This window comes from Cryptomeria japonica, chromosome 7, assembly GCF_030272615.1.
Source record: "Cryptomeria japonica chromosome 7, Sugi_1.0, whole genome shotgun sequence".
Taxonomy (NCBI): domain Eukaryota; kingdom Viridiplantae; phylum Streptophyta; class Pinopsida; order Cupressales; family Cupressaceae; genus Cryptomeria; species Cryptomeria japonica.
The window spans coordinates 28,987,379-29,014,248 of record NC_081411.1 but is presented as its reverse complement, the minus strand read 5'-3'; the positions used below and the strand labels follow the sequence as shown (position 1 = coordinate 29,014,248).

The 26,870-nt window shown below is 36.2% G+C and overlaps 1 protein-coding gene across 5 annotated transcripts in view; it reads right to left on the bottom strand.

Annotated features, from left to right (window-relative positions):
- The window catches only part of LOC131078141 (protein FLOWERING LOCUS D), a 47,102-nt gene extending 35,262 nt beyond the window's left edge, over positions 1 to 11,840 (bottom strand). For 2 of the 5 annotated variants that reach the window (XM_058015817.2, XM_058015818.2), the window contains exons 1-2: positions 9,020 to 11,840; positions 7,606 to 8,902 (exon numbers count right to left, since the gene is read on the bottom strand). In XM_058015817.2, coding sequence (XP_057871800.1) covers positions 8,169 to 8,902; positions 9,020 to 10,535 — 2,250 coding nt within the window. In that variant the 5' untranslated portion in view covers positions 10,536 to 11,840 and the 3' untranslated portion in view covers positions 7,606 to 8,168. Of the gene's footprint in view, positions 1 to 7,052; positions 7,470 to 7,591; positions 8,903 to 9,019 lie in introns of those variants that run through there. The other 3 variants (XM_058015814.2, XM_058015815.2, XM_058015816.2) reach the window with 3 other exon arrangements.
- Positions 11,841 to 26,870: the final 15,030 nt, after the last annotated feature.

Here is a 26,870-nt window from a genome sequence, read left to right as displayed (position 1 = left end):
TTTGAAGAACATGCTCTTTTCGATTATGATGGACGAGAGGACACCTCTATAGGATCACTTGACAAAGATCAAGGACATCTGTGACCAACTTGAGGTGATTGGTCGTACAATGGAGGAAGAGGACATGGTCATCATCACACTGGAGAGTTTGCCCAAATCCTATGAGCATTTCATCGAAACGTTCAATATCATTTCCACTGACGTCGATTTGAAGATTTCCAATCTTTGTAACTGGTGCAAGAGCACCTAACACAAAGGCACAAAAGGAGTCTATAAGAGGATAAAAATCAATTCATAAGTATATTCAATTACATTTTCATTTGTAATGTCATTTTGAGTCAATAAGAATCAATATGTAAGGCTAAAAGAGCCCATTGTAATGAGTTGTCAAAATTGTCCCAATAAGGTCTTGAATTAGTCATTTGGTAAAATTTGTATAAAATAACCTTGGAGGGGTAAAATGGTGACAAAAATACATTATTATTGTATCCTAATATGTTTTGAAGGTTTAAAGTCGTTTGAGTCAAAAGTTGTAAAATTTGTAAAATGCAACTTTTCAAAAGCTGTAAAAAGGCCAACATGGGAAGTTGTATGGTCATAAGAGGAAGTTGGGTAGTTGTAACTTCCATGAAGACGAAAAGGCTATAAAATCTCTGTAATGGTCGTTCATAAGAGGATGTAAAAATTGGAGAAGGAACTGAAAAGCCTTGGAAACATTTTGGTATCATATTTTCATTGTTCTCAATCTCTTGTTTTGTGGTCTTGAAAGTTTTTCCTCTTGTTTCCAGGCCTTGTACGGCCATGTACAGCCTAGAAACAAGTGTATTTCTATAATGATAGTGTAGTATATTGAATAATATTTCCATTGCTTTTGGTTTGAGGTGATTTCATGAATTTCTGAGAAAGTTATGAGAGTTTTGGTGAAAACCGTTTGGAACTACCCAAAACCTTGATTCACGGCGACCAGTTTTGGAAAAATCATCATAACTTTGGATTTAACCGTTGGATCAATCTATAACTTGGAGAAAAGTTCTATAGCTAGCATTTCTAGAATCTGACCGGAGCGATTGCCCTGGTGATTAATATTTTAAGAGTTATTAATGACTGTTCATGACTGTAATTTCATGACCAGAATAGAGTAAATTTCATAGTTTGGGAAAATTCTTGGTTTTCATTTGCAAGAAATGAATAGATGAAGGGTTTAAATGATTCATATTTAATGCATAATAGATGGATCTACAAACATGATGGATTGATATCTATGGAGAAGATTTGATAATGGTTATTTGTTTGATGATTTTGTTGGGAAATATATGACAATGCCTCTAACATGTTGGAAGATTTGTGTTGATAATTGAACTTCACGAATGATTTGAGGTTCTTGGTTGGATTTTCATGATGCTCTGCATCAATAACAAGCTTTTACAGCAAGATCTGTGGCGCCAGCAATTTGGAAGTAGTACCAATTCCACCTCCATCAAGCAAGCGTTCTCTACCAAATCTTTTGCTAAGAACAAAGGGAAGGCTCCATTTTCTCAGCCGAAAGGCTCCATCTTCTCAAGGCAGCAAGAAGAAGAAGAACGTTCAATGCAATTATTGTCATAAGTTTGGTCACATGAAGGCCGAGTGTCGAACTCGTTTGGCTTCTAAACAGAAGAAGCAGGGAGGGTCTCAACAGAAGGCAAATGTCGTAAAGCACTTTGAGCAGAAAGAATCTGCATTTTATACTTTTATGGCCAAGAGAACCGCAGATCCAGTCCACTCTTCTGCCTGGTATATTGATTCAAGGGCTTCGCAACATTTTACTCATCGTCAAAATTGGCTCACAAAATTTGAACCATTCTCAGATTTAGTAATCTTCGGAGGAGGACAAGAGTACATAGTTGCTACTAAGGGCACCATCCAAATTCACTTAGGCGGTTGAAATTTAATTTTTCTTGATGTCTACTCTATTCCAAGCATGGAACACATAATCTCCTCTTCGTCAATCGAATCATGAGGCATTCTCCTCAATGAGATGTTGTCTTCAATTCATCGATCTGCATCATTGTAGATAAGGCGACTTGTACTACAAATGCTATGGGACTTGAGGATCATAGTTTGTATAGACTTGCTGATTTCGGCGATTCTCGAGAGCACGCTTTGGTTGCTTGGTGTGCATCCATCAAAACACTTTGGCATCAGTGTTATGGGCACTTAAACGTGCACTATCTCTCTCAGTTATATCGAGCGGGTTTGGTTGCTGGTTTACCTGAGATCCAACCTCAAAATCATGGAGTTTGTGCAACTTGTCCAGCTGGGAAGCAGCATGGCACACCATTCTTGGATGGTGATTCTTGGCGAGCCTCCAAGATCCTTCAATTGGTTCACGCTGATGTATGTGGGCCAATGAAAACTCCATCTGTTACTGGTTGCAAGTACTTCTTGTTATTTGTTGACGATTTCAGTCGTAAAATGTGGGTGTATTTTCTGAAAAATAAATCAAATGTGTTCACTACATTTTAGCAGTTTAAGGCCTTAGTTGAGAAAGAATCCGGTTCTCAGATTGTCACTCTAATGTCAGATAATGGGGGGGAGTTTTGTTCCAATGACTTCTCTACATTTTGTGCCACACATGGCATTAAACGCCAACTCACCACAACGTACACCCCTCAGCAAAATGGTGTCGTTGAACATAGGAATCGCACCATTACTGAAATGGCTCGTTCTACGATAGAGCATCGCAATGTTCCTAAGAAATACTGGGCTGAAGCAGTTTACACTGTAGTCTACCTTCTGAATCGGTCACCTACACATGCCGTCAAGAAAATGACTCCTGAAGAAGCCTAGTCAAGACACAAGCCTATAGTGGGTCATTTGAAAGTCTTCGGTTCTACAGCTCATGTATGGATTCCAGACGCTAAGCGTGCTAAGCTGGATTCAAAGAGCCAAACACTTATGTTTACAGGTTACATCGACAACCACAAGGCCTACAGGTTGATTGATGTGGAGACATGTCATCTCATTTTCAATCATGATGTTGTGGTTGATGAGACTACTGGTCCATTTATGCCTTCTCCTACTCCTAGTCCTACGACTCCGTCTATGAAGACTTCTGATGTTGGTGTTCGTCTTCCTCTTGGTTCCCATGATGGGAGGGCTTCAAAGCATTCTGACTCTGAAGATGAGGAATCTACTAATCCAGCACCACCTGATTTTTCACAAGAGTCGCATCCAAATGACTTTGTTTCGGCAACACCAGGGTGACACTAATTTGTATGTCAAACTCTTTGGTGATGATATCCTCTTTCTTGTTGTCTTTGTGGATGAGTTGATCATTACTGGCAATTCAGCACATTTGATTACAGCCATCAAACAAGACTTGTGCCAATCTTTTGACATGACAGGTTTGGGCCTTCTCCATTATTGTTTAGGTGTCAAAGTGTAGCAGACTAATGACAGTATCGTTATTTCACAGTCCAAGTATGCCTGCAATTTGCTTGACAAGTTTCAAATGAAGGATTGCCAACCTACTTCCACACCTATGGAGAAAGGGCTGAAATTATCAGCCAAGTCTGATTCACCTGCAGTAGACGAAACCAAATTCAGGCAACTAGTAGGCAGCCTCATCTACCTCACTACTACTAGACCTGACATTTGTTTTGTTGTCAGCTACATCTCTCGCTTCATGACGGCCCCAAAAGCTGATCATTAGATTGCAACGAAGCGAGTGCTGCAATATGTGAAAGGCACTTCAAACTATGGCATTTTGTATGGCAGGTGCAACAATCCAAAGCTGATTGGTTATACTGACTCTTATTGGGTAAGATCAGTGGATGACAAAAAATCCACTTCTGGGTACATATTCAGTTTGGGTACCGGTGCCATCACTTGAAGCAGCAAGAAGCAATAGGTCGTGGCTCTTTCCTCGACCGAAGCCGAATACCGGGGAACAGTCAAGGCTGCATGTGAGGCAATTTAGCTCCGAATTATGCTTTATGACATGCAGATGCTGCAAGAAAGTCCTTCTCCCTTGTATACTGATAATCAAGGGGTGCTCAAACTGGCCAAAAATCCAGTCTTCCATGAAAGTACCAAGCATGTCGAGCTTCATTCTCATTACATCCACAAGCTAGTAGAAGACGGATCAGTTCAGTTGTAGTATGATCCGACCACGAATCAGACTGCAGATATTTTCACCAAGTCTTTGAGCTCGGATAAATTTGTAAAATTCAAGGGGCAACTTGGTGTTTTTGATAGATTGACCATTAAGGGAGGGTGTTATAATAATAATTCCTTAATGTTAATCGTCAATATTGTAATTAATGTGTCAACAGTATTAGGTAGATAGAAGTAGGTGTTATAATTAATGTCTACAGTATTTTTTAACTTCTATATATTGTAACTTTTCCTCAAATTAATGAACTAAGATTTTTTACCAGTGAATCTGATTTTCACAATAATTTGGATGGATATACTTATTAAGCCACACCATTTAAAAAACGAGGCCAAGTTTTAGCCTCACCTACACTTTAAAATTAACGTGTGATATTAAAGATAAAAGAATAAGTTATCCTGAAGAACAAGATAATGCTATCGTGATAGGCCTAATTCATGAATAGGACATTCTAGCAGCTTGACAAAGATAAGTTGGCTAATTCCTCATTTACTTAATGTTAACCTCTCCTCAACATCAGCAATCATCACCCAAAACATGGTTCAGCAATCAGCCAATTCAAATATCTAGTACATCACATCAAGTGTTGGAGATGACTACTCCATTATTTTCAAATTTGCATATGTTTATGCATTGGCCTTTATTGCAGGTTGACACATTACATACAACATCAAGGTGTACTCTAACCTAACATCCTTTTCATCCCCAAGGGATCCATTCACAAGGTTAGGAGCTAATGATTCAATTATATTGTACACACAGACTAATTCAAGGGTGTTCATCAGATATAAAGCCAATTCCACACTTACGAAAGACACTAAACATCACCTCAAAACACTAGGACACATGTCCATGTATGGGAAAAGGTGAGACAAATTAATCAAGAATCTAGAATTCTGCATTAGCATACCTACAGCACTTCAACCAAATGCGCACAAGGTGCCAAAACGAGAATTGGGCTCATGAAGGAGTTTAAATGATTTAAATGTAGAGTTGATAGGCATGTCAATAACTGTAATCATGAATTAATGTTGTGCATAGAACTATCATATCTTCAAGAATCTCATGAATTAATATCGATATAAATAAGGTATTATTATGTAATTGTAGTATAGCAACAAAATATTTCTATCTTCATCACATGATGCTGTTGATTCTTTCAATGGGATTAATCCAAGAGGACCAAGTTCTTCCGATGATTATGCTTCTTTTGATGCTTTCCATGATGGTGCTTACGCTAGTGTCTTCCTATGATGAGGATCTTATTTTCATTAATGAGTCATTCTCATTGCTTGATAAATATGAGAAGCTTATAGAAGACATTAGTCCCAAATTGCTTCAATATATAGGATATACAAGTGGTGGACTTGGCAAGCATGAACAGAATATTGGCACTCGTACTGAGCTAAAGATGAGACCAGAGAAAGTAAGTATTGACTGCTTTCATATTGCCAAACAATTGTCAATATTAATCTTCTCCCACTCATTTACAAAATAAAGATCTCAACCATCAATTCAATTCTCCCATCAAAATAACTTCGATAATGAACCACCTGTAGATTCTTATTATGTGCAAGAATCAAAATGTTTTAAATCCACAACCAAACCATATCCATATCCTCATTTTGGACACAATATTGACAACATAACTTAGATAGTGAACCATCAATTAAATTCTCCCATCAAAATAGCTTAGATAGTGCACCACCAATAGATTCTTATGATGTGCAAGAATTAAAATGTTTTATATCCACAACCAAGCCATGTTCATATCCTCATTTTGGAGATAATATTGACAACATAATTTAGATAGTGAGCCATTAATTGAATTCTCCCATCAAAATAACTTAGTGAACCACCAGTAGATTCTTATGATGTGCAAGAATCAAAACATTTTATATCGACACCAAGCCATGTTCATATCCTCATTTTGATGAGCAAGAATAAAAATGTTTTATATAAACAACCAGGCCATATTCATATCCTCATTTTGGAGACAATATTAATCTTCTCCCATTCATCAACAAAATAAAGACCTCAACCACCAATTGAATTCTCCAATCAAAATAACTTAGAACTTAGATAGTGAACCACCAGCAGATTCTTATGATGTGCAAAAACTAAAACGTTATATCCCTAAACAAGCCATATTCATATCCTCGTATTGCCAAACAATTATCAATATTAATCTTCTCCCACTCATCAACAAAATAAAGATCTCAACCACCAATTGAATTCTCCTATCAAAATAACCTAAATAGTGAACCACCCGTAGATTCTTATGATGTGCAAGAATCAAAACGTTTTATATCCACAACCAAGCCGTGTCGATATCCTCAATTTCAAATTTCTGCCTAGATATCAGCGTTCCTATTACCAGTGATATTCAAACTGCAGTTGCTATCCCCTATCTTAATATGACGAAACATAGATGACAAGATAGTTTTTAAATGGATTGATGATTAGTCATGACAACTACTAAACTCACATTTAAGGGCAACATGTTGTTTAGTTTCCTCAACAATAAATCAGCTTGTTTCCCAAGGCAGATGGCCATGGGACTGCATGAATTGTGCTGCAGTATTGCATGATAGGGCATTCCCACTATAAACCTAAGTATTGACATTCTGATCATTAAAGATATTGCAATGGAAGCTGCTACGGTCATTATTTGAATATGAAGAAACACAGATCTAGCAGAATCTTCAACTGGTGAAAAGTTTCCACCACAATTCTATGTTTTTCCCTGAAACTTTTGCGAGAAAAATTGTTAATTAATTTCATTAGTGTCTGGCCTTTAAGAGAATTAACTGGTAGACCTTGTAAGACTCACATTGAAAAGAGAGCCAGAGAAGGTCATGTTGATCCAAAAAAATGCTTCAGCCAAAGAGCAACGGAAGAGTTATGTTGACACCTTTAAAATTTATATGAAATACGCAGTGGACAATAATATATTTTTTCAAGGTTGGGTAGCAAAAATGCACTATCATCTTGGCAAGAGTTCTAGGTGTTGACACCATTAATTGTGTATCCATTTGAGATGATAGAGGAAATCACATCCATGATCACTCCATTGCACAAGTGGAATCACTAAAATGTTGATTCAACTACTAGGGAGGATGCCAAGAAGTCATCCTTGCATCTTTTAGGAAAACTTCTGCGATTCAAGGCCTTCTCTTATACTCTAGGTGGTCCCTATATAGTCTATAAGCTTGCCAAATTTCTTGATTACCATACATAATTCCAGCTAAACTTGAGATACACTATGATGGCTTCATTCACCAACCCATGGTGTCCACATAAATTTTATGGCCTGCGACCACAACTCTGTCATGTTCAATTCCTAAAAACAAAAAATCTTCAAAAAAAGTAATTTTTTAAACAAAGTTAAAAATGAAAATGAAATGAAAAGTACAGACTGCAAGTAGAACTTACATTCCACACATTACCTCCAATCACCAGTTGCCAAGAAGTCAACAGAAAGGTGCACTTCAACAACAGCACTTTGGTTCATGTTGGGCAGAGAACACCATCAACTGATTTCTATGCTCACAAACTTCTTCCAACGAAATAGTGTCCCAATAGTTCAGAGCAGTCTGGTGTGAGAAAAATTTCAATCCTCTTCACTGATTTGAAAAAAGGCACCCACTTAAAGGCCAGAAATTAGGTTGCAAAAGCTGAATATCAATTTATAACCAGCCAAATCATTGTGTCTGTACGCAATGTACTCCATGTATCAATGGCACTGTACCATTTAAAATGAGGAGTTTTTCAAATCCAAAGGCCCAAAATGTCTGAGAAGCACCGAGTACTTATCCATACTTTGCATGAAAAAATATAATCCCCCTTCTGTATGATATTACCTGCCCAGAATCCAAGAATACAGAATTGATGTTGATATCATAGCGGCTTTGAGTAATTACTGTATTGCTCAAAAGAATTTAAAGGCTATTTCACCTTCAACTGAGCAAACATTAAAAATAACATTTCATAATCACAAAGTAGAACCAGTTTAAGCATGCCTACGGCCAGCTCTCGCACACTTGATAGAAACCACAAGGGACTCTCCTACTTCACCTAGACCTCTCCTTCCAACTAGCTTTACTCCAACGTTCTCACACAAATAGCGCAGTCTAGTTGCATCTCCTCCACTTACCTCTCTCAATTCAAATGCATGTTTTTGTGCCACTAATGTGTACAATTTAAGTTGTCTATTCAACTGTGACTGAAATTGATGACAAATGAATTTGCTTGAGGTGCGGTCTTCAGATTTTATATTGTCAATGCCTTCGCTTCTAGGTCCCTCAACAACAACCCTCAAAAGTGACATTGATTGAGGGCCATCTGATAGTGGATCAAAAAGAATGGAGAATTTCCCAAATTCTAGATCAGGTTCCCTAAATAGATCATCAAGAAGAGCAGCACAGGACCCATTGTCCTTTAAAAGTCTTCTTTCTGTATGCATTGTCATTGACTTCATATTAGCATGTTTAGAAATATTTGCTGCTTCCCGCAAACCACTTAAAAATGCACCATGCATAGTTGCTGGGTATCTACGACTAGTGGCCTCCCCAGCAAAGAAAACCCGACCATCTCCAACACTTTCTCCTAGCTTATCATAGTCACAGCCGGATGCTCCAACAGCAACATGAGAATATGAACCGTAAGACAGAGGATCACTTCCCCATCTCGTACACACTGTTTGAATGGGATCGGGTACATTAACTCCTCTTGGACCATAAATACCTGTGAGTGAGATTATAGAGCATTGAGAATAATAAAACTCTTGCACATAATTTCAAGGGAAAACTTCCCTGAAATTGACATAGTTAGTTATGAAAGTGTCTATAGCTTAGCTCATACCTCTGAGAATTCGAAGCACCCGATGAAGAGCATCTGTCGCAGGCATGCTCTCGAAGTTGATTGCAGCTTCTCCAGCTACAAGAGCAATCAGAAGTGGCCCTCCAGATACAGAAGCATAGCTATAGAACAAAAAGAATTCACCCCGCTGACTAGTTTCATAGTTCAAATGGCCAAATGTATCAAGATCAGCTTCCCAGAATACATAAGGAAAGAGCATAGCAACCTTGTCCAGTAGTCCAAACCCTAATCTCTTAATAGCTTCCACTTTTCTCTTAGGCAGCTCTGGAACAAATTTTATTGAACCACTTTTTAAAACCCCAAGCGGCACCGTACACAGAACTGTATCTGCTTCAAAAACTTGGCCTGCAGTTACTACCCGCACACCATCAATACCATATCTAATCTCATGTACAACTCTTTCAAAAAAAATTGGAACATCCTCTGCCATGGCCTGAATCAGCCTGTAATTACCTCCAGCAAGGAAACAGTGATCACCACCAATCTCATAGGGATCATCCTGATCCCAAAATGCAAGTGATAACTTGGAAAGCAATCCAGCATTTGCATACTCAAGGTTAGCCAAATGCCAATTCAAAAGTTGTCTTTCCTCTGACTTTCCAGCCACACCATACACCTGCCTGAATGTCTCCAAAGACGCACCCAAAGATATATCCACTGCTAAGTCGCCCATCAATTGTCTCAACTGACTTGCCTTGTCTAGCAATTTATTGAACAAATCTTCTACCTTAGAATCTATCTTTGCATCAACAAGCCTACCATCGGGCTGATAAAGAGGACATTGGTCTCTTATCTTGTGAAGTGGAAGGCACAACTGTCTGGCCAAAACACCCAGAGGATTCCCATGGACCCCTGTAATAACACTGCCCCCGAGGTCTGTTTCTGCCATCTGGCCCCCTCCTTCTAATTTCCTTGTATACACTCTCCCACCTGGCCTATTCCTGCCTTCAACTATAGCCACCGTAAACCCAAAAGCCATAAGTTGGCGTGCCGCAGCCAACCCAGCCAAACCTGCCCCTATGATTAAGACATTGGCCTTAGTAACCTTTTCTGGAATCCCTGGCCTGACTGCAGGGGCAACCCCAAAATTGATATATCCATACAACAAAAGAAAATTATATGCAGAGTCTACAACACTTTTATGCTCCTTCTTAATGGATTCCATCACATGTTGCTTGCCTAGCCATGCATTCACATTTTCTCTCCACCTAGCAAGAATATGATTCCGTACCACAATATAGGTGGCTTGCTCTGCTCCTCCCAAGGTTGACACAGCACCATGTTCAATCTCTTCTTCAGTCAGCGAATCAATAGGAAAGCCCACAGAATACGCAATCATGGCTTCAATGTCTGACTCCTTCTCAATGTCAATTCCCTTTCTTTTCCTGCCACTTTCTCCACCCAGGTGCTTCTCTATGAGATCATCCATCAAACTCTCATTGTAGCATGCAGCCCTGGGCTGTTGCCTCAGTGTCCTTGAATGCTTTGTAGCTGCCATTGCACACAAAATGTACGAGACCCTCCACCTCAAGGCGGCATTCGTAGGTTACATTATGTACGGACCCAATCTACAATACCATGGAACATTTGAGAATTCTCTTGCCAGGTACTCAGAGTGGGATTATTTGGCATTTGTGGTTTGACAATAAGGTACAGTCTAGTCAAATTAAGTACAATAATAATTATTTTTTCAAATACACCTGGGCAATACTATTGGATTTTTACCGTTTGACACCAAGGGCACGGGACATCGGATCCGGTTCAAATTCTCTTTCCAGATACACAGAAGTCAGACTATTGGGCTTTCACCATTTTAACAGCTAGGATGATTCCTCCTGGTAGGTCACTCTCCCTCTGCTAAGTGCAGGTTGACTTTCGAGTCAATCTGAGAATAGCTAGGGAAAATCTTCTTGTCAGTTACATAGTAACGAAACTACTGAACTTTCATGACTTTTGAGTCAACCTTGCAGTTCTTAGGGAAAATACGCTTGCCGGGTACACAGAGGTGTGACTATTTGCCTTTTAACCGATTGCATAGGATGATTATCGGTAAGATAAGGGTGTAGTTTCCACTTGAACAAAATATCCAGCTCTTCCTTTGCGAACTGGTATGCATCCTTAGATAATTTCTCCCCAATCAATCTTTGAGCGTGACCTCCTTACTAAATGTATGCTAATCATTGAGCCTTGGTAGAAATGGCTTTAGGGTTACGAATACCCATCTAGAAAATTACCAAGCATCTGCATTGCAATCACTAGGTCTATGCAAGCCATCTAGAGAATTACCCGAAACGTGCAGGTTAGCATTTGAGCTCTGAGCCTAATTCACTCAAAATTTAAAGAAATCCATACACTTTAGCATAACCTAATTGAGACCCACATCAATAAGGACTTCCTAAAGCCGTGTAATAAAAAGCTGAACGAGACCCACATCAAGACGAGACTTCAATTTCCAAAACTTTGTCAATCTCAATTAAAGTTGACATATTTTACAAAATGGGTATGTGCCATTATCGCTGCGGATCCCTAATAAAAATTATCTGATCATACTTTAAAAGACGGTCAACAATTTACTCACTCTCGATGCATTAAAATTTCTTCACTCGTTCGCAAAAAATTGTGACAAAATTCTTTTTTAATTTGGCTTTGGCTTTATTATTGCTTAGCATTCAGTTCCTCCAAATAAAAAACGAAGGGACACATATACCAGTATGTTCGTGTGAATTTTTTGCTACCCAAACCTGCCAGTCACTGATTTCGATTTCGATTTCGCTCTTCGTTTAAGTACTTCGATACTTGCATCCCTGTTTCGTTTCGATTTTCTCTATAAAGATTGTTTTAAATGTTGATTTAATATTATTTTTATTATATTGTTATATACCGATAAAAAGAAACATTATTTTATTTTATTTAAATATTATTCCCACAAGTTATGTCTAATAGTTTTTGATAGAGATGATACTAGCCTAACACACAGATAACTGGGTTTAATTGAGTATTAAAATTAAAATTAAAATCCAATAAATTAAGACAATTTTTCCTTTAAATTGATTTGTTCAAATTAGATTATTAAAAAATAATCTAAAAAGTAGATAAATTAATAAATCTTAGTTTAAAATTTTAGAAGTTGATTTGTAAAGGTTTTAGATTTGGGTTTAATTGAGTATTGAAAATTAATGTATAAATCCAATAAATTAAGACAATTTTTAGTTTAAATTGATTTGTTCAAATTAGATTATTAAAAAATAATCTAAAAAGTAGATAAATCAATAAATCTTAGTTTAAAATTTTAGAAGTTGATTTGTAAAGGTTTTAGATTTTTAGAATTCATATGAATGAAGATTTTCAATTAGGTAAAGGAATTTATCAAGACTAAGAAACTTTCTTTGTAAAAAAAATTAAAAAACATTGAGTCTTTCATTATTTTAAGAAAAAAAAATTAATTTTGTTGGTATTTTTTTCAAAATCATTATAAATTGGTAAATTATACTTATATTCAACAAATAAAATAATGTTATTGATGAATTGTACTTGTATTCAATAAATAAAATAATTTCTTTTGTAAATTAAACTTGTTTTCAAACAAATAAAATAAATTTAGTGGCAAATTATAGAAATATTCAAAATTATAAAATTAATTATTTGGCAAATATGGTGGTAAGTATTTGAAAAATCATAATATGGATGGCAAATATATCAAATGTTAAATGATAATTATTAGGTTTCTTGGCAAATTTATAACTTTAAATAGATTTACATATCATCATTGGATGCTCTTAGATCAACAACATAAGTTCTATTCTAAGCTAAAGTTTTGATATAACCAAATTCATACATAAATTCTCCAAAATTGAAAAAAATGTCAATTATCTAGGAAGTGCTCAATGTATCAGCAAGTTGATTAATTTTATTGGCCTTCGGTTGCAACATACATGAATTTTTTTAGTTTAAAAATAAATCATACTTAATATTGATTTTAACATACATTTTCGAATGATTGCAAATCAACGGCATAAGTTCTATTCTAGACCAAAGTTTTGACATAACTATGATGGTTCATGATCTTTATTTTCTTTCATGTTCTATTTGTAGTGTGTTTTCATGAAATTTTGGTATGTCAGTGTTTTAGGTGTCTATGTTGGCACGTTCATTTGAAAAAAGATCCTATGAAAAAAATTATAGTCATGAATCATTATGCTTCTGACTATCGCACATACCTCAACCTTTAACACACAAGTCCTAGATGGATGGAAACATTCAAGTTATCTGAAATTTGTTTGTCCATGCAATGGGAACACATAAACACCTTGGTCTTCTATACCTCGGTGCGCACACCTCCATTTTGTTATGATAACCGGTGGACAACTGAGAGGGGAGGATGAATCAGTTGTCAACATATTATAAAACTTAAAGCACACAAAACCTTTTACCGGAATGCATAAACCAAATACCAGAATAGCAAATATAATAATTAAGCATAAACATAAATCACAAAACAATTACCAACCATCCATAACAGATAACACCATGATTTGTACGTGGAAAACCTGGTAAAGGGAAAAACCACGGTGGGAAACCTACCCACAGTCAGATAATACTTCTGCAGCAAGTATGTGATTACAATAAGAGGGGCCTGCACATGCAGGCAAGCGAACAGCCTAGAGCGCATTGCTCATCACAAAAGGAACCTCACTGACTACAAAATAAATCCAGACTACAATCCAAAAAGATGAATGAACTACAATAATAGCATCTCCTATGCCTGAGTACAGTTCTGGTTAAGCTCAATACCGAAGGTCTTAAACCTCTTTCACAAACCTAATTCGATCACCTATGATCGACCAAACCTTATGCATATGATTACAACTTTATTCGCACACAGATAATCCCATAACCATGACCTACCACATATGATCTACAAAGAGATCTTATATTATATTTATACCAACATGGGACCTAAACAATTAGGTTGGCCACCTAAAAGATAATAGAATAGATCTGTTACATAATCTCGCAAACCAATGATAAACCAAGTCAGCCTAAGACTGAAACAATATAAACCAAACAATAAATCCAATCAGTGATGCATCAGGAGCATCAACCAACACATTACATAAACCAGTCCATGACCTAACAGAATAAGATCGGACCCAAAATAGGTCATCATAAGCCAAATGAAACACCACGAACAACTGCAACATGAACATGATAACCATCAACATCCTGATAACCTTCTAGAAGTCGCACCAACACAACTTATCAGATTCATCAAAAGATCTTCATCAAAGCGTTGTCGATAAAACCCTTACTGGTAACCAAAAGGCTTACTAGAACATATGATAGCATACGGAGCATCAAATCTTGAACCAGTTGGATGTGATACACATCAAAAACACATGAATAACCGATCCAAACCAATTCCAACATCTGAACCAAACCCGGAGACAAATCTCCACATGATAATCCAACCACTCTACCGGAAGTCGGTAGACAGCAAAACAACTAGTGTTGACATAAATGCAACACATAATCAATTCCTCCAAATTGCCAACAATCTCCCCCTTTGGCATTGATGGCAGCACTAGATGTGAAAAACATCCAAGTGCTAAGAAGTGACAAACAAGTCTCCCCCAAAGGAAGACATCCAACAATCTTCCCAAGATGATATGACAATGAAGTTATGAACCAATAGACCAAACTCCCCCTATGAATGATATCCATGTTAAGCTTTGTTTTTCACATAAATATCTCCCCCCCTTTGACATCAATGCCATAAATCTAACATAAACATCAAAGAAAACTCATAAGACCTCTGAACCACACAGCTGACTACTCCCCCTGAGTAGTAGCACCACCACATCAATCCAAAATGAATGATAGTTCTAATAATGCATGTCGGACTGATGCTAATCAGCATCACTCAAGTTTCTACCAGAGGGGCAGAAACTCTCAATCTGTCTCTTAAGTACTCAAATGATTCCTTAGGCAAAGGTTTAGTGAAGATATATGCAATCTTCTCTTTAGTGTTCACATAAATCAGTCTAACTTCATTTGTTTCCACCTTCTCCTTCAGAAAATTATACTTGATAGAAATGTGTTTAGTCTTAGAATGAAATACTGGATTCTTTGATATGTCAATAGCAGCAGAGTTATCACAGTGAATAACTATCGGTTCATTGCAATCTACCCTTATATCCTTCAACATTTTCTTCATCCACAGAACTGGTGTATAGTTAGTAGCAGCAACAACAACATACTCAGCTTCAGCAGTACATAAAGAAGTACATGATTGTTTCTTATTGATCCATGAAACAATTTTCTTTCTAAAAAAGATAGCTCCACCGAATGTTCTCTTCTAGTCATCAGCATCTCCAGGCCAATCAACATTTGTATATGCACATAGTGTAAATTCATCATGTATAGGATACCACAAACCATACTAAGTTGTTCCTTGCAAATACCTGAAAATCCTTTTCATCGCACTCTCATGATTCTCTCTAGGATCACTCTGATATCTTGATACAATACAAACTGCATTCATTGTATTTGGTCTAGTCTGAGTCAGATATAACAAACCTCCAATCATAGATTTATACCTTGTAGGATTTATCAGAGTTGATGCATCATTCTTTGCCAATTTCTCACTTGTAACCATAGGGGTACCAACCAATTTGGAATTTTCTATACCAAATTTCTTCAACAACTCTCTAGCATACTTAGTTTGACAAATGAAAATACCTTTATCATTATGAGTAATATGCAAACCTAAGGAAAATTTTATCTCCCCAATCATAGACATCTTAAATTCATTCTTCATATTTTCAGAGAATTCCATACATAACTTATCCTCACCTCCAAATATGATATCATCAACAAAGACTTCAACAATTAGTATGTCATCATCAGTGATCTTATAATGTAAGTTACTATCAACATTACCTTTAGTGAAACCAAGCTTCAAAAGCTATTTGTCCAATCTAGCATACCAAGCTCTAGGGGCTTGTTTGAATCCATATAAAGCTTTCCTTAACCTGCAAACCATTTTTTTGTCATCTGAAAGTGAAAATCCATCTAGTTGCTCAATGTAAACTTCCTCTTCAAGAGCTCCATTCAAAAATGCACACTTAACATTCATCTAATAAACCTTTTATTTCTTATGGGCAGCATAAGCAATAAATAATCTCATAGCTTCAATCCTAGCTACCGGAGCAAAAGTCTCATCATAATCAATTCCTTCCTTCTGAGAATACCCTTTACATACCAATCTAGCCTTATTCCTCACAACTTGTCCATCCTCATTTATTTTATTCCTAAAAACCCACTTAGTTCCAATAACATTCTTGTTTTTAGGTTGAGGAACTAAAGTCCATGTGTTGTTCTTCTCAATCTAATCTAATTCCTCTTCCATAGCTTTCATCCAACATTTATCTTTACAAGCTTCAATAACTGATGCCAGTTCCACTTGAGAAATTAAACATACCTCATCAGTTGCCAACCTTCTTGTCATTACTCCTTTGTTCTTGTCTCCAATGATCTGATCTTCTGAATGATTTGACCTTACATACCTAAGAGTCTTCTGACTTTCTCTTTCTCTACTTTGATCTTCAGTTACTGTTGAATTTTTTGATACTGTTGGGGTAACTGGTTGAACATTTTGTTTTGGTATAGGTGCTACTAGTTTAGTTATGATCATCTCTACTTACGGTTCTCTCTCATAAGTTCTAATTTGACCTTTGTACAACTCATCCACCTTGACATTAGCATTCTCCACAATTATCTACAATCTTTTGTTATAACTGTATATGGTGAAAATGGATAACAATAATAGCAATATTGAAAGGCTAAATGAATCCAACCACAAAACCCTAGCCTAATAACAACAAAGATCCACCATAACATATGAAGATTACCTAAGACAATGCAAATCAAATGAAATCACAAAGATTATACCATCACATGTCCAATAGGGTTTGAATCTCCATTCTTCCTATCTCCATTGATCTTGCTTGATATATTTGCTCTCAGATTTTATATGCACAAGAGCTCAACAAAGAACGGAATGTGGTTGCAAGTAGGATCGTAGTGTAGTCAAGTGAATGATTAGCCTGAGTGATTAGAATGATTGATTAGGGTTTGATAATGAAGGAAGTATCTCCTTATATAGAAGACACAATATGAAATGGAGGGATAAGATTGAGAGGTGTAAAAGGAGGTCGGCTATGATTAGAGGGTAGGTAAAAGAAATAATAAAATAATGAAAGGGGTAGGTAGTGTATGAATTAAGAGATGATTGACATGTGCCATGGGTAGAAAAGGTTAATGAATTAATTAATTAAATAAATATTTATTTAATTAATAGAAGAAGTGGGATAATTAAATAAATAAAAATATTTATTTAATTTAGGAAAAGGATAATTTAAATAAATAAATGTATTTATTTAAATGAGAAATAAGGCTAGAAGAGGATAAATGAATTAATTAAATAAATAAGGATTTATTTAATTAATAGAAGAATTAAGCTTAAATAATTAAATAAATAAAATATTTATTTAATTAGACTGGACAATTTTAGGTGTCTACAATAACATCTATATGTTTTGCTTTCATTAGAATAACCAAGAAATGTCCCTTCATCACATATAGGATCAAACTTTCCAATGAAATCTTCTCTTTTGATATAGCATTTACTACCAAAGATTCTGAAATACTTAACTATAGGTGTATGACTAAACCATAACTCATAAGGTGTCTTACCGATGTCTCCTTTGATATGAACTCTATTGAATGTATATATTGTCGTGCTCATAGCTTCTCTCTGATAGATATGACGTAAATTAGCTTCCATCATCATAGTTTTGGCCACATCAAAGATAGTTATGTTATTTATTTCCACAATACCATTTTGCTAAGGTGTTGGGGGTGCAAACAATTGTCTCCTTATCCCATGCTTCTCACAATAATTGTTAAATTCACTGGATGTGAATTCACCACCCTGATATGACCTTAAAAATTTAATCTTCAACCATGTTTCTCTCTCAAATTTATCTTTAAATATCTTAAACTTTTTAAAAGCTTCAGATTTATCCCTTAGAAAATTAACCCACATCATTCTAGAATAATCACCAATGATTATCATGAAATATCTATCACCCTGAAAACTCTTTATTCTAGCAAGACCACATAAATCAGTATGAATAAGATCAAGAACATCATTAGATTTGTCTTGTATACTCTTAAAAGAAGTTCTGACTTGCTTTCCCATTTGACATTCCTTACATACAGGATTATAGGGCTTCACAATCTTAGGTATATCTCTAACAGCCTTAGTTGAACTGATCTTTACAATGCAATCAAAATTCACATGACACAACCTCTTATGCCATAGCCAACTATCATCAACTTGTGCAATCAAACATGTCTTCTCACCGGAGTTCAAATGAAAGACGTTACCTTTAATCTGAGTACCGATAGCAATCTCCAATCCAGATCTATTAATGATTTTGCATTTTCCATCCTTGAACTGTAATTGAAATCCCTTATCCACCAGTTGTCCTACACTTGAAAGATTATGCCTTAAACCTTCAACATAATAAACATTATCAGTGTTATGCTTACCATCCAATGATATAGTTCCTCTTCTTTTGATCATACATGCTTTGTCATCTCCAAATCTAACCAGTCCACCATCAAATTCTTGCAAAGATAAAAACTTCCTTTTATCTCCATTCATATGATGTGAACATCCACTGTTTATCACCCATTCATCCTTGTCTTCAATTTTATCAGCAAGAGCCTTTTCCTCATTTTGAACAACAGGTGCTGGAGCATCTTCCTTGATAGCCAAAAATACCAATTCCTTTCCACTGTCGGATCCACTAGCTGAATCTTGTGTCGGTTCATCATCAGAATCAGTCACACCTTCCTCATCCGCATAGTAACATGATTTGTCTTTGTTTCTCCTGTACTTATGCTTGTTCTGATAATCATGGTTAGGCCTAAAAGATCTTCTAGCTTTCTCTTCAAATCTTGAATTCCTTTCAAGAAATCTAGATGCAAAATGACCTATCTTATTACATGAAAAACATTTAAAAGGTGATTTTCCTTCATACTTACTTCATGTCGGACCTTTAGGTACTCTTCTAGCAAATAGGGCTTCAAGTTGCTCAAACAATAATTGGTCAGTTAATCCCATAATATGTTGATTAGAAAGTGCATTTAAGAGTGCTTCTCTAGCTCTACAATCATTTTCAATGTCCTTATCCAAGGTTGTCGGAGGATAATTGCCAGATGCCAGATTATGAGGTGTATAGCATTTCTCCGTGACCTCCCAAATCTCTTTCCCAATACATCTCAAATGAGTCTCTATCTAAATCTTCCATACCCTATAATTTGTTGAATCAAGCTTAAGGCTTTCTCTTCAGAAAATAGATGTAGTTGAACTATTAGTTGCCATAGGATCTTCCTTGAGCGGTTAAGCTTCTACAGAGAGGACCAGGCTTTGATACCAATTGCTAGGATAACCGATGGACAACTGAGAGGGGGGTGAATTAGTTGTCAACATATTATAAACCTTTAAGCACACAAAACCTTTTACCGGAATGCATAAACCAAATATCGGAATAGCAGATATAACAATTAAGCATAAACATAAATCACAAAATAATTACCAACCATCCATAACACATAACACCATTATTTGTACGTGAAAAACCCGATAAAGGGAAAAACCACGGTGGGAAGCCTACCCACAACCAGATAATACTTTTGCAGCAAGTATGTGATTACAATAAGAAGGTCCTGCACATGCAGGAAGTCCAACAACATAGAGTGCACTGCTCATCACAAAAGGAGCATACTGACTACAAAATAAATCTAGACTACAATCCGAAAAGATGAATGAACTGTAAGAATAGCATTTCCTATGCTTGAGCATAGTTCTTGTTAAGCTCAATACCAGAGGTCTTAAACCTCTTTCCCAAACCCAATTTTATCACCTATGATTGACCAAGCCTTATGCATGTGATTACAACTTTATTCGCACACAGATAATCCCATGACCATGACCTACCACATATTGAAGAAGTTGAGGAAATACAACTTCGGAGATCCCAAGAACCCCTGCATGCAAATACCTATCACAAGAGAAGAATGGAGGCACATAAAGCAAAAAAACATAAATGCTCCGAAGAAGAAAATTATCATTCAGAAAGGGAATCAATTTAATGAACAAGTACAATACAATCCTTATAAAAGGATAATAGAAACCCTAAAGATATGCAACCCTAAAGAAACCCTAAAGGGATAATGTGTATTTAATAATTAGAATACCTACAATATTTATTAAATGCCTAAGTTTAGCTTAAGTGTAGAGTTTAATAGACTAATAATTAAAGAAATAATTATTAGCTAATACAAGATAACTCTAACACCCCCCCTTAAGATGAACTTAGGGAGTAGCTAAAAAACTAAATGCATGAAGCAAAAAATGCAACTACATGATGAAGGAAAATTTAGGTCCCGACAACAAGGCCTGATGAGGTACCCAATCACAACCAAATCTCTATGAACCAGAGAAATAGAGAAAACCACGTGGGAAAAAAAAAACTCTATTCCAAAAAGAGATGGAAAAGCAAGAAGAACACCATTGAAGCATGAAATAGATGTAAACATTATCGAAGAATAGTTGCTGATCTAAAGAACCTCCACTGAAATAGAACATGACTAGGTAGAGAAGACTGTAATCTGCATGAGTTCCCTCAAATGACACTACTCGAATCAGATGGCAAACAAGGGCAAACAACTGAACTCAAAGACACAGATGGCATGAGACACCAAATCCTGAAGAGTTGATCAATCAAACCACAAAAGCATTAGAACCAACAAGACAAACCTACCCATAATGTTGAAGAGGGAGAGGGACAGGTACATTGAAAAGAACGGCCAACAAGAGTTGCATGACAAAGAACTGGGAACATCGAAGGTGTTGAGAAAGTACATAGTGTCATGGAAGGAACACTCACTTGACACACACCATGAGGCAAATGTCATGGAAGAAACACTCACTGGACAAAGGCGGATGGCAAACAAAAGGCAAACATCAACCCCCCATGGCACTTTATAAGTAGTGCATGTACAATAAGGCACAAGATGTGCAAGATCCCAAGTAAACAATGCATGATGGCACTTTATCTCTGTGTGTTTGCATAAATGAAATGCTACAATGATAAGAAGAGACAAAAGACTGGAAACATAAATAACAGCCAAAGACAAGACATCCTACTCAAAGAAAGAAATCCCAAGACCTGAAACATCCAAGATATTCACCATAGTGCTGAAAAGCAAAAAACTGAATAAAATATACCTGGAGCATAATCTGGAAAGAAAAATCATATGAATGGAAAGAAAACAGAACAATCTTTCCAACGATATAAAGTTTTCAAAAAATGGAGTTCAGATGCTCAAAATGATTGGAAACACCCTTTGGAAGCCAACAATGAGGTCTTTTTTGGCCCAAAATGCTCTAAATTTTGTTTTTTTAATGATTTTTTGACGATTTTCTCAAAATTCGTGCCAAAAAGGCAAAACCAAAGAAAAAATTTCAAAACCCAAATTTGTCAAAATTTGACAAATTTTATATAGAAATGGGGGTTTTGGGGCATTCTGAGCTCAACTGTGAGATCCGTTTGAGCCCAAAATGATCAGATACAAAATAGCTACCCCATATCCAATAAAAAAAACTCTGAAAAAACTTGAAACCCTCCTCCAAAAAAATTTCTGAAAAATCAGGAACAAGCAGCAGCAGATGTAGGCTCTGATACCATGAAGAAGTTGAGGAAATACAACTTCACAGATCCCAAGAACACCTGCATGCAAACACCTATCACAAGAGAAGAATGGAAGCACATAAAGCAAAAAAGCATAAATGCTCTGAAGAAGAAGATTATCATTCAGAAAGAGAATCAATTTAATGAACAAGTACAATACAATCCTTATAAAAGGATAATAGAAACCCTAAAGATATGCAACCCTAAAGAAACCCTAAAGGGATAATGTGTATTTAATAATTTGAATAATTATTAAATACCTACAATATTTATTAAATGTCTAAGTTTAGCTTAAGCGTAGAGTTTAATAGACTAATAATTAAATAAATAATTATTTGCTAATACAAGATAACTCTAACACATATGATCTACAAAGAGATCTTATTTTATATTTATACCAACCCGAAAACCATATAATCATCATATGTCCATCAAATTAAGATATCCAGATAAAGCAAATAACACACACCAATATACATATGTATCCATATAATTGCCTATATTTCATACATTACCATCAATAGAACACCATAATAAAGCAATGCATATGCATCATAATACATTCATCCATCATACCATAGAGAATCAAATACAAAGTACATATGCATATAGAACATGTGTACAACATATACATCCACCCATAGAAAGCAAATATTGTGCATCCATATATATAGGTAACCACCTGCATCTCATATAGGATCATAATCATCATGCACATGCATCATAAGAACACTCATCCATCATAAACATCCATCACAAATGCATACATCATAGGACATCACATAAACATCATAATACATTCATCTCAATATAGAACAACATAACATAGAAAGTAAACATGCACATAGGACCATAGAACACATGATAGAATCATTGCCAAAATTGCACCCCATATATATTATAGACACCTAAAATTATCTTGTGTTTGCATGTGTCAATTTTACTAATTGTTCCTCTTTCTTAATTAAATAATTTTAATTATTTAATTAATTTTGATTATCTCCTTTAATTAAACGATCTTCATTGTTTAATTAAATTCAATTTGTGTCTTCTCATAACTAAATAATTATTTTTAAATTGTTTAATTATCTAACAATGTCCTTTTAATTAAATGAATTTCCTAAATTTATTTAGTGTCATTTAACATTAATTTCAAATAAATTTCATTTCCCTTCATTTAAAATAAATTTCATTTCCCTCCAAATTCAAATCAACTTCATTTCTCTCTCATTCCAATTGTAATTTCATGCTTTTAAAAATTCAAGTTTCCTCCAATGACATTTCATTTCAAATTTCCAACATCAAATGTGAAAATTCCTAATTGTCACTAACACTCGGTTCTAACTAGTGAGTCAATAATCACTTTTTCTAACTAGTTAGTCACTTCCCTCTTTTTGAAATCACCTTTTTCTGACTAATAAATCAATTTAGTTCCACTCTCAATCAACTCTCTTAACTAGTCAATCAAATGAGTTATTTTGTTGATCAGATTCAGTCACATTGAGTGATTATCTCCAACCACCTTCTCTCGTGAAATCTCAACCACTGATCAACTTTGTTCTTACAACAATCTCAATCGTAGAATTGAATTTCTCAAAATCTATAAATTCAAGTTCAATCCTCTATTATCATCAACCATTATCTTCATATTCTTGTGCATTTATTTTGTAGGTTTTTCATCAGTGATATTTTGAGAGTCATCATCCAACACAAGGATAAGAAGGACAATCCAACTGTTTGAGCATCAACATTCGGTTTATTTGTTTTGTAATTGTTTCATTTTGTTGATTTCTCTTAAGTATTCCTTAATTGTGTTATGATTGAGCTTTTTTATTTGATTTAAGGTTTAGTAGTTGCATTATCAAGTATAATTAGCATGTTGATTTTCCCCTCATACACATTTGGTGAACATGATGTGAAGTAACACCAAGCTAACTTCTTGTTTTTCTTGTTGCAGGTTCTCAGTTATGCAATTGACAAAATATTTATGCAATTGCATTCTTAGATTTACACAATTGACTATAATCTCTTACACAATTATTTATTTGTGCATTTGATGATTGCGATTCACGCAATTGTAGAGTAGATTCATACAATTGGTTGTTGAATTTCATTGGGTATAATTGTTTGTTTTCTACTTCTGTTCACATTTTCTATCATTTTCTATTTATGTTTTTTACATGTTTGATTCCCTACATTAGGATTTTTTATACTAATTTCTAATTATTAGTGTAGACACATAAATCTGTCCACTTAATTAAATGAATATTTAGTATTTACTTGATTATTTAACCATCAATCAACAATTAATTAATATTTAATTGATTCATCTTAACCCTCTTCTCCTATTAATTAAATAGATTATTCAATCTATTTGATTTAATTCACTTAACCAAATTCAGACCATTAATTAAATAAATAAATCATATTTGTTTAATTAAATCTTCTCTCACGAACTTGGACGCGATCACCAACTCGTCCTTGTTGCAGGCTCTCCGTACTTCGCAAGGGCTCCCTGGCACTACTGGGTGGCCCCTGCATTCATTGCTCTTATTTCATCTACTTGGAGGTCTTAATACCCGATTAATACTTGTTAATGGACCAAAGCAAATCAGTTGCTAATGGCACCCATAAGGAGAATTCCATTCGACAACCTGCGAGCGGTGGAGCGAAGTGATCTTTCAGCGAAGCCATGAAGGACTTGTGTGTTGCCCTGCCAGAAGGTGCTCATTTCGTCGCCGAAGATAGACAACATGCTCCGACCGATTCCAACAAAGAATAAGGTGAGGTTTTGTCTACTAAGCATATCCTCATTAAACCTAATTTGTCTATGTCAGCCGTTATTTCAAGTGAAGTTTCTAGGCTTAAAGAATCTGCCATATTTCTTGCGGCATTGGATGTTGATAATTTACCTTCTAGGTCTTTCATGAATAAGTGGCTGCCAGATATTTGGGGTAAAAAGCTTGGTTTGCAATACTCTTTTTGTTGTATGATACAAAAAGGTCTCTTTCTTATTTTCTTTAATGACCCTACTAGTCAACAGAAGGCCACTGAAAAACACTTCTGGAATATTGGAAATTCATGCTTTAGGGTTATTAAATGGTCGATTGACTCATGCTCTGAAGAAATCATGGCCTTATCCGACCCCAAATGGATTAACCTGGGTAATGTCCCTCTGTTTCTTTGGAACTGCATCCCCCACATCCTTGAACCGCTTGGGAAAGTCTTGAAAGTAGACTCCTCTCCCGCCCTACTCCCGCACATGAACGCCAGAGTCTTGATAGCCTTTAATATTGGCACCTCCTTCCCTTCTGAGATTGAAATCAATATTAAGAACCACCCTTTCATCTGCCCTATCGAATACCTTGGGGAAATTAATGTCTACTATGTTTGCAAGCGAAGTGGGCACTTCAAGAAAGTGCCCTGTTTTGGCTAAGCGGGCTCCCCACCCTCGTTCCTCTGCTCGTCATGGCCCTGCTCAGAATAAAATAGTTGTATCTTCCAGTGACCATGGGAACCTTGCTCCACACCCACCTCCTCCCCCCCCTCCTCCTCCCCACCTCTGACTCTGCCTCCCTTGCCTCCAAACATTCCCTCTTCAATCCCTATTGTTGAGAGTATTAATTTCTATCAGCAAGCATTAAGAAATGCTACTTCAGCCCAAGAGGTGCCTTCAAACTCTAGAGCCTCTCTAGACACTAGTGACCATCATAGTAATGGTCTGCGCACAAAAAATGTGCAACAACTAGTTCTTGAATAGTTGAAATATGTTGCAGATGCTAGAAATCAATTAAAAGCTCTACTTGACAAACAAAAAAATTAAATTGACTATGAAGCTAATGTGACTAGAATGAATGTGCAAATCCTTCTATTGGGTCCAGATGATGAGGTCAATGGAGACACCACTCTGTCTTCCACTGATTTGATGGCAATTGCATGGTTAAATCTTCTATCCCCAGTATGACCTTGGAGAGCCCCGCTGGGTTGAACTCTTCCTCTGTTTTGGCCAATAGTGCTTCGCCTTCTGGTGGCATCGTACTTCGAACTATCAAAGCTCCTCAGGAAACTCTTGACATTAATGACGGCCCCCATAGTGAGGGGGACTCCCCCAGATTAGCTCCTTGTGCTCCTAATGGGGATGAGAATATTAATTATGTTGTTCCCACCCAGTCCCTCAATGAAGGGCATACTGATGTGTCCACTGTGGCAGGGGAAAATCAGATTACTTTGTCCTACACTGATTTTGGGACCCCCAATGCCTCTTTCACCCCTAGTCCGAGTATCACCTTTGAGGAGCCCAAGAGTAAGAAATTTCATAAAAAGAGTTCTCCTAGAGTTTCTAATAACAAGAAAGACTCACTAGGCCCAAATCAAATCTCTGAAGTGAGGAATAAAAGGGGTAGACCCTACAATACTGTGGCATTTGATGCAAATAATTTGACTAATACTGAAAGTTGGCCCAAATGCTTTGTGGGGTTTAAGACCCCACAGGAACCCATGGTCCAATCTTAATATTGCCTCATGAAGGTTATTTCTTGGAATGTTAGGGGCCTTGAGGCTCCAGATAGGAAATATGTGGTTAAAAGATTCCTCAACTACAATAAAGATGTTGATTGTCTCCTCCTGCAAGAGGTTAAGGCCATTGGGTTTAACCTGGAAATTAGACTTAAATGTATCTGGAGGGATGTTGTCTCTTTCAATACTAGTCATACCAAAGGTAAAGGGGGCATTGCCATCCTCCTGGGTTGTAAATGGGCCAAATATGTGGCCAAATGGGGTCAATCCCCCTATGATCATGCTCTTTGGATTGTTCTTCATTACAATGAAAAAACATTTCAGATTTGCTCAGTATATGCTCCCAATGACTACAGGGAACGAGCCAACCTTTGGGAATGGATGACCACACTTGAGGAGATCCCCTAGCTGTTGGCAGGTGATTTCAACATGGTGGAAAGATCTCAAGATAAATGTGGAGGAAACCGGTTTGAATGGAAAGGATTTGAAAGAAT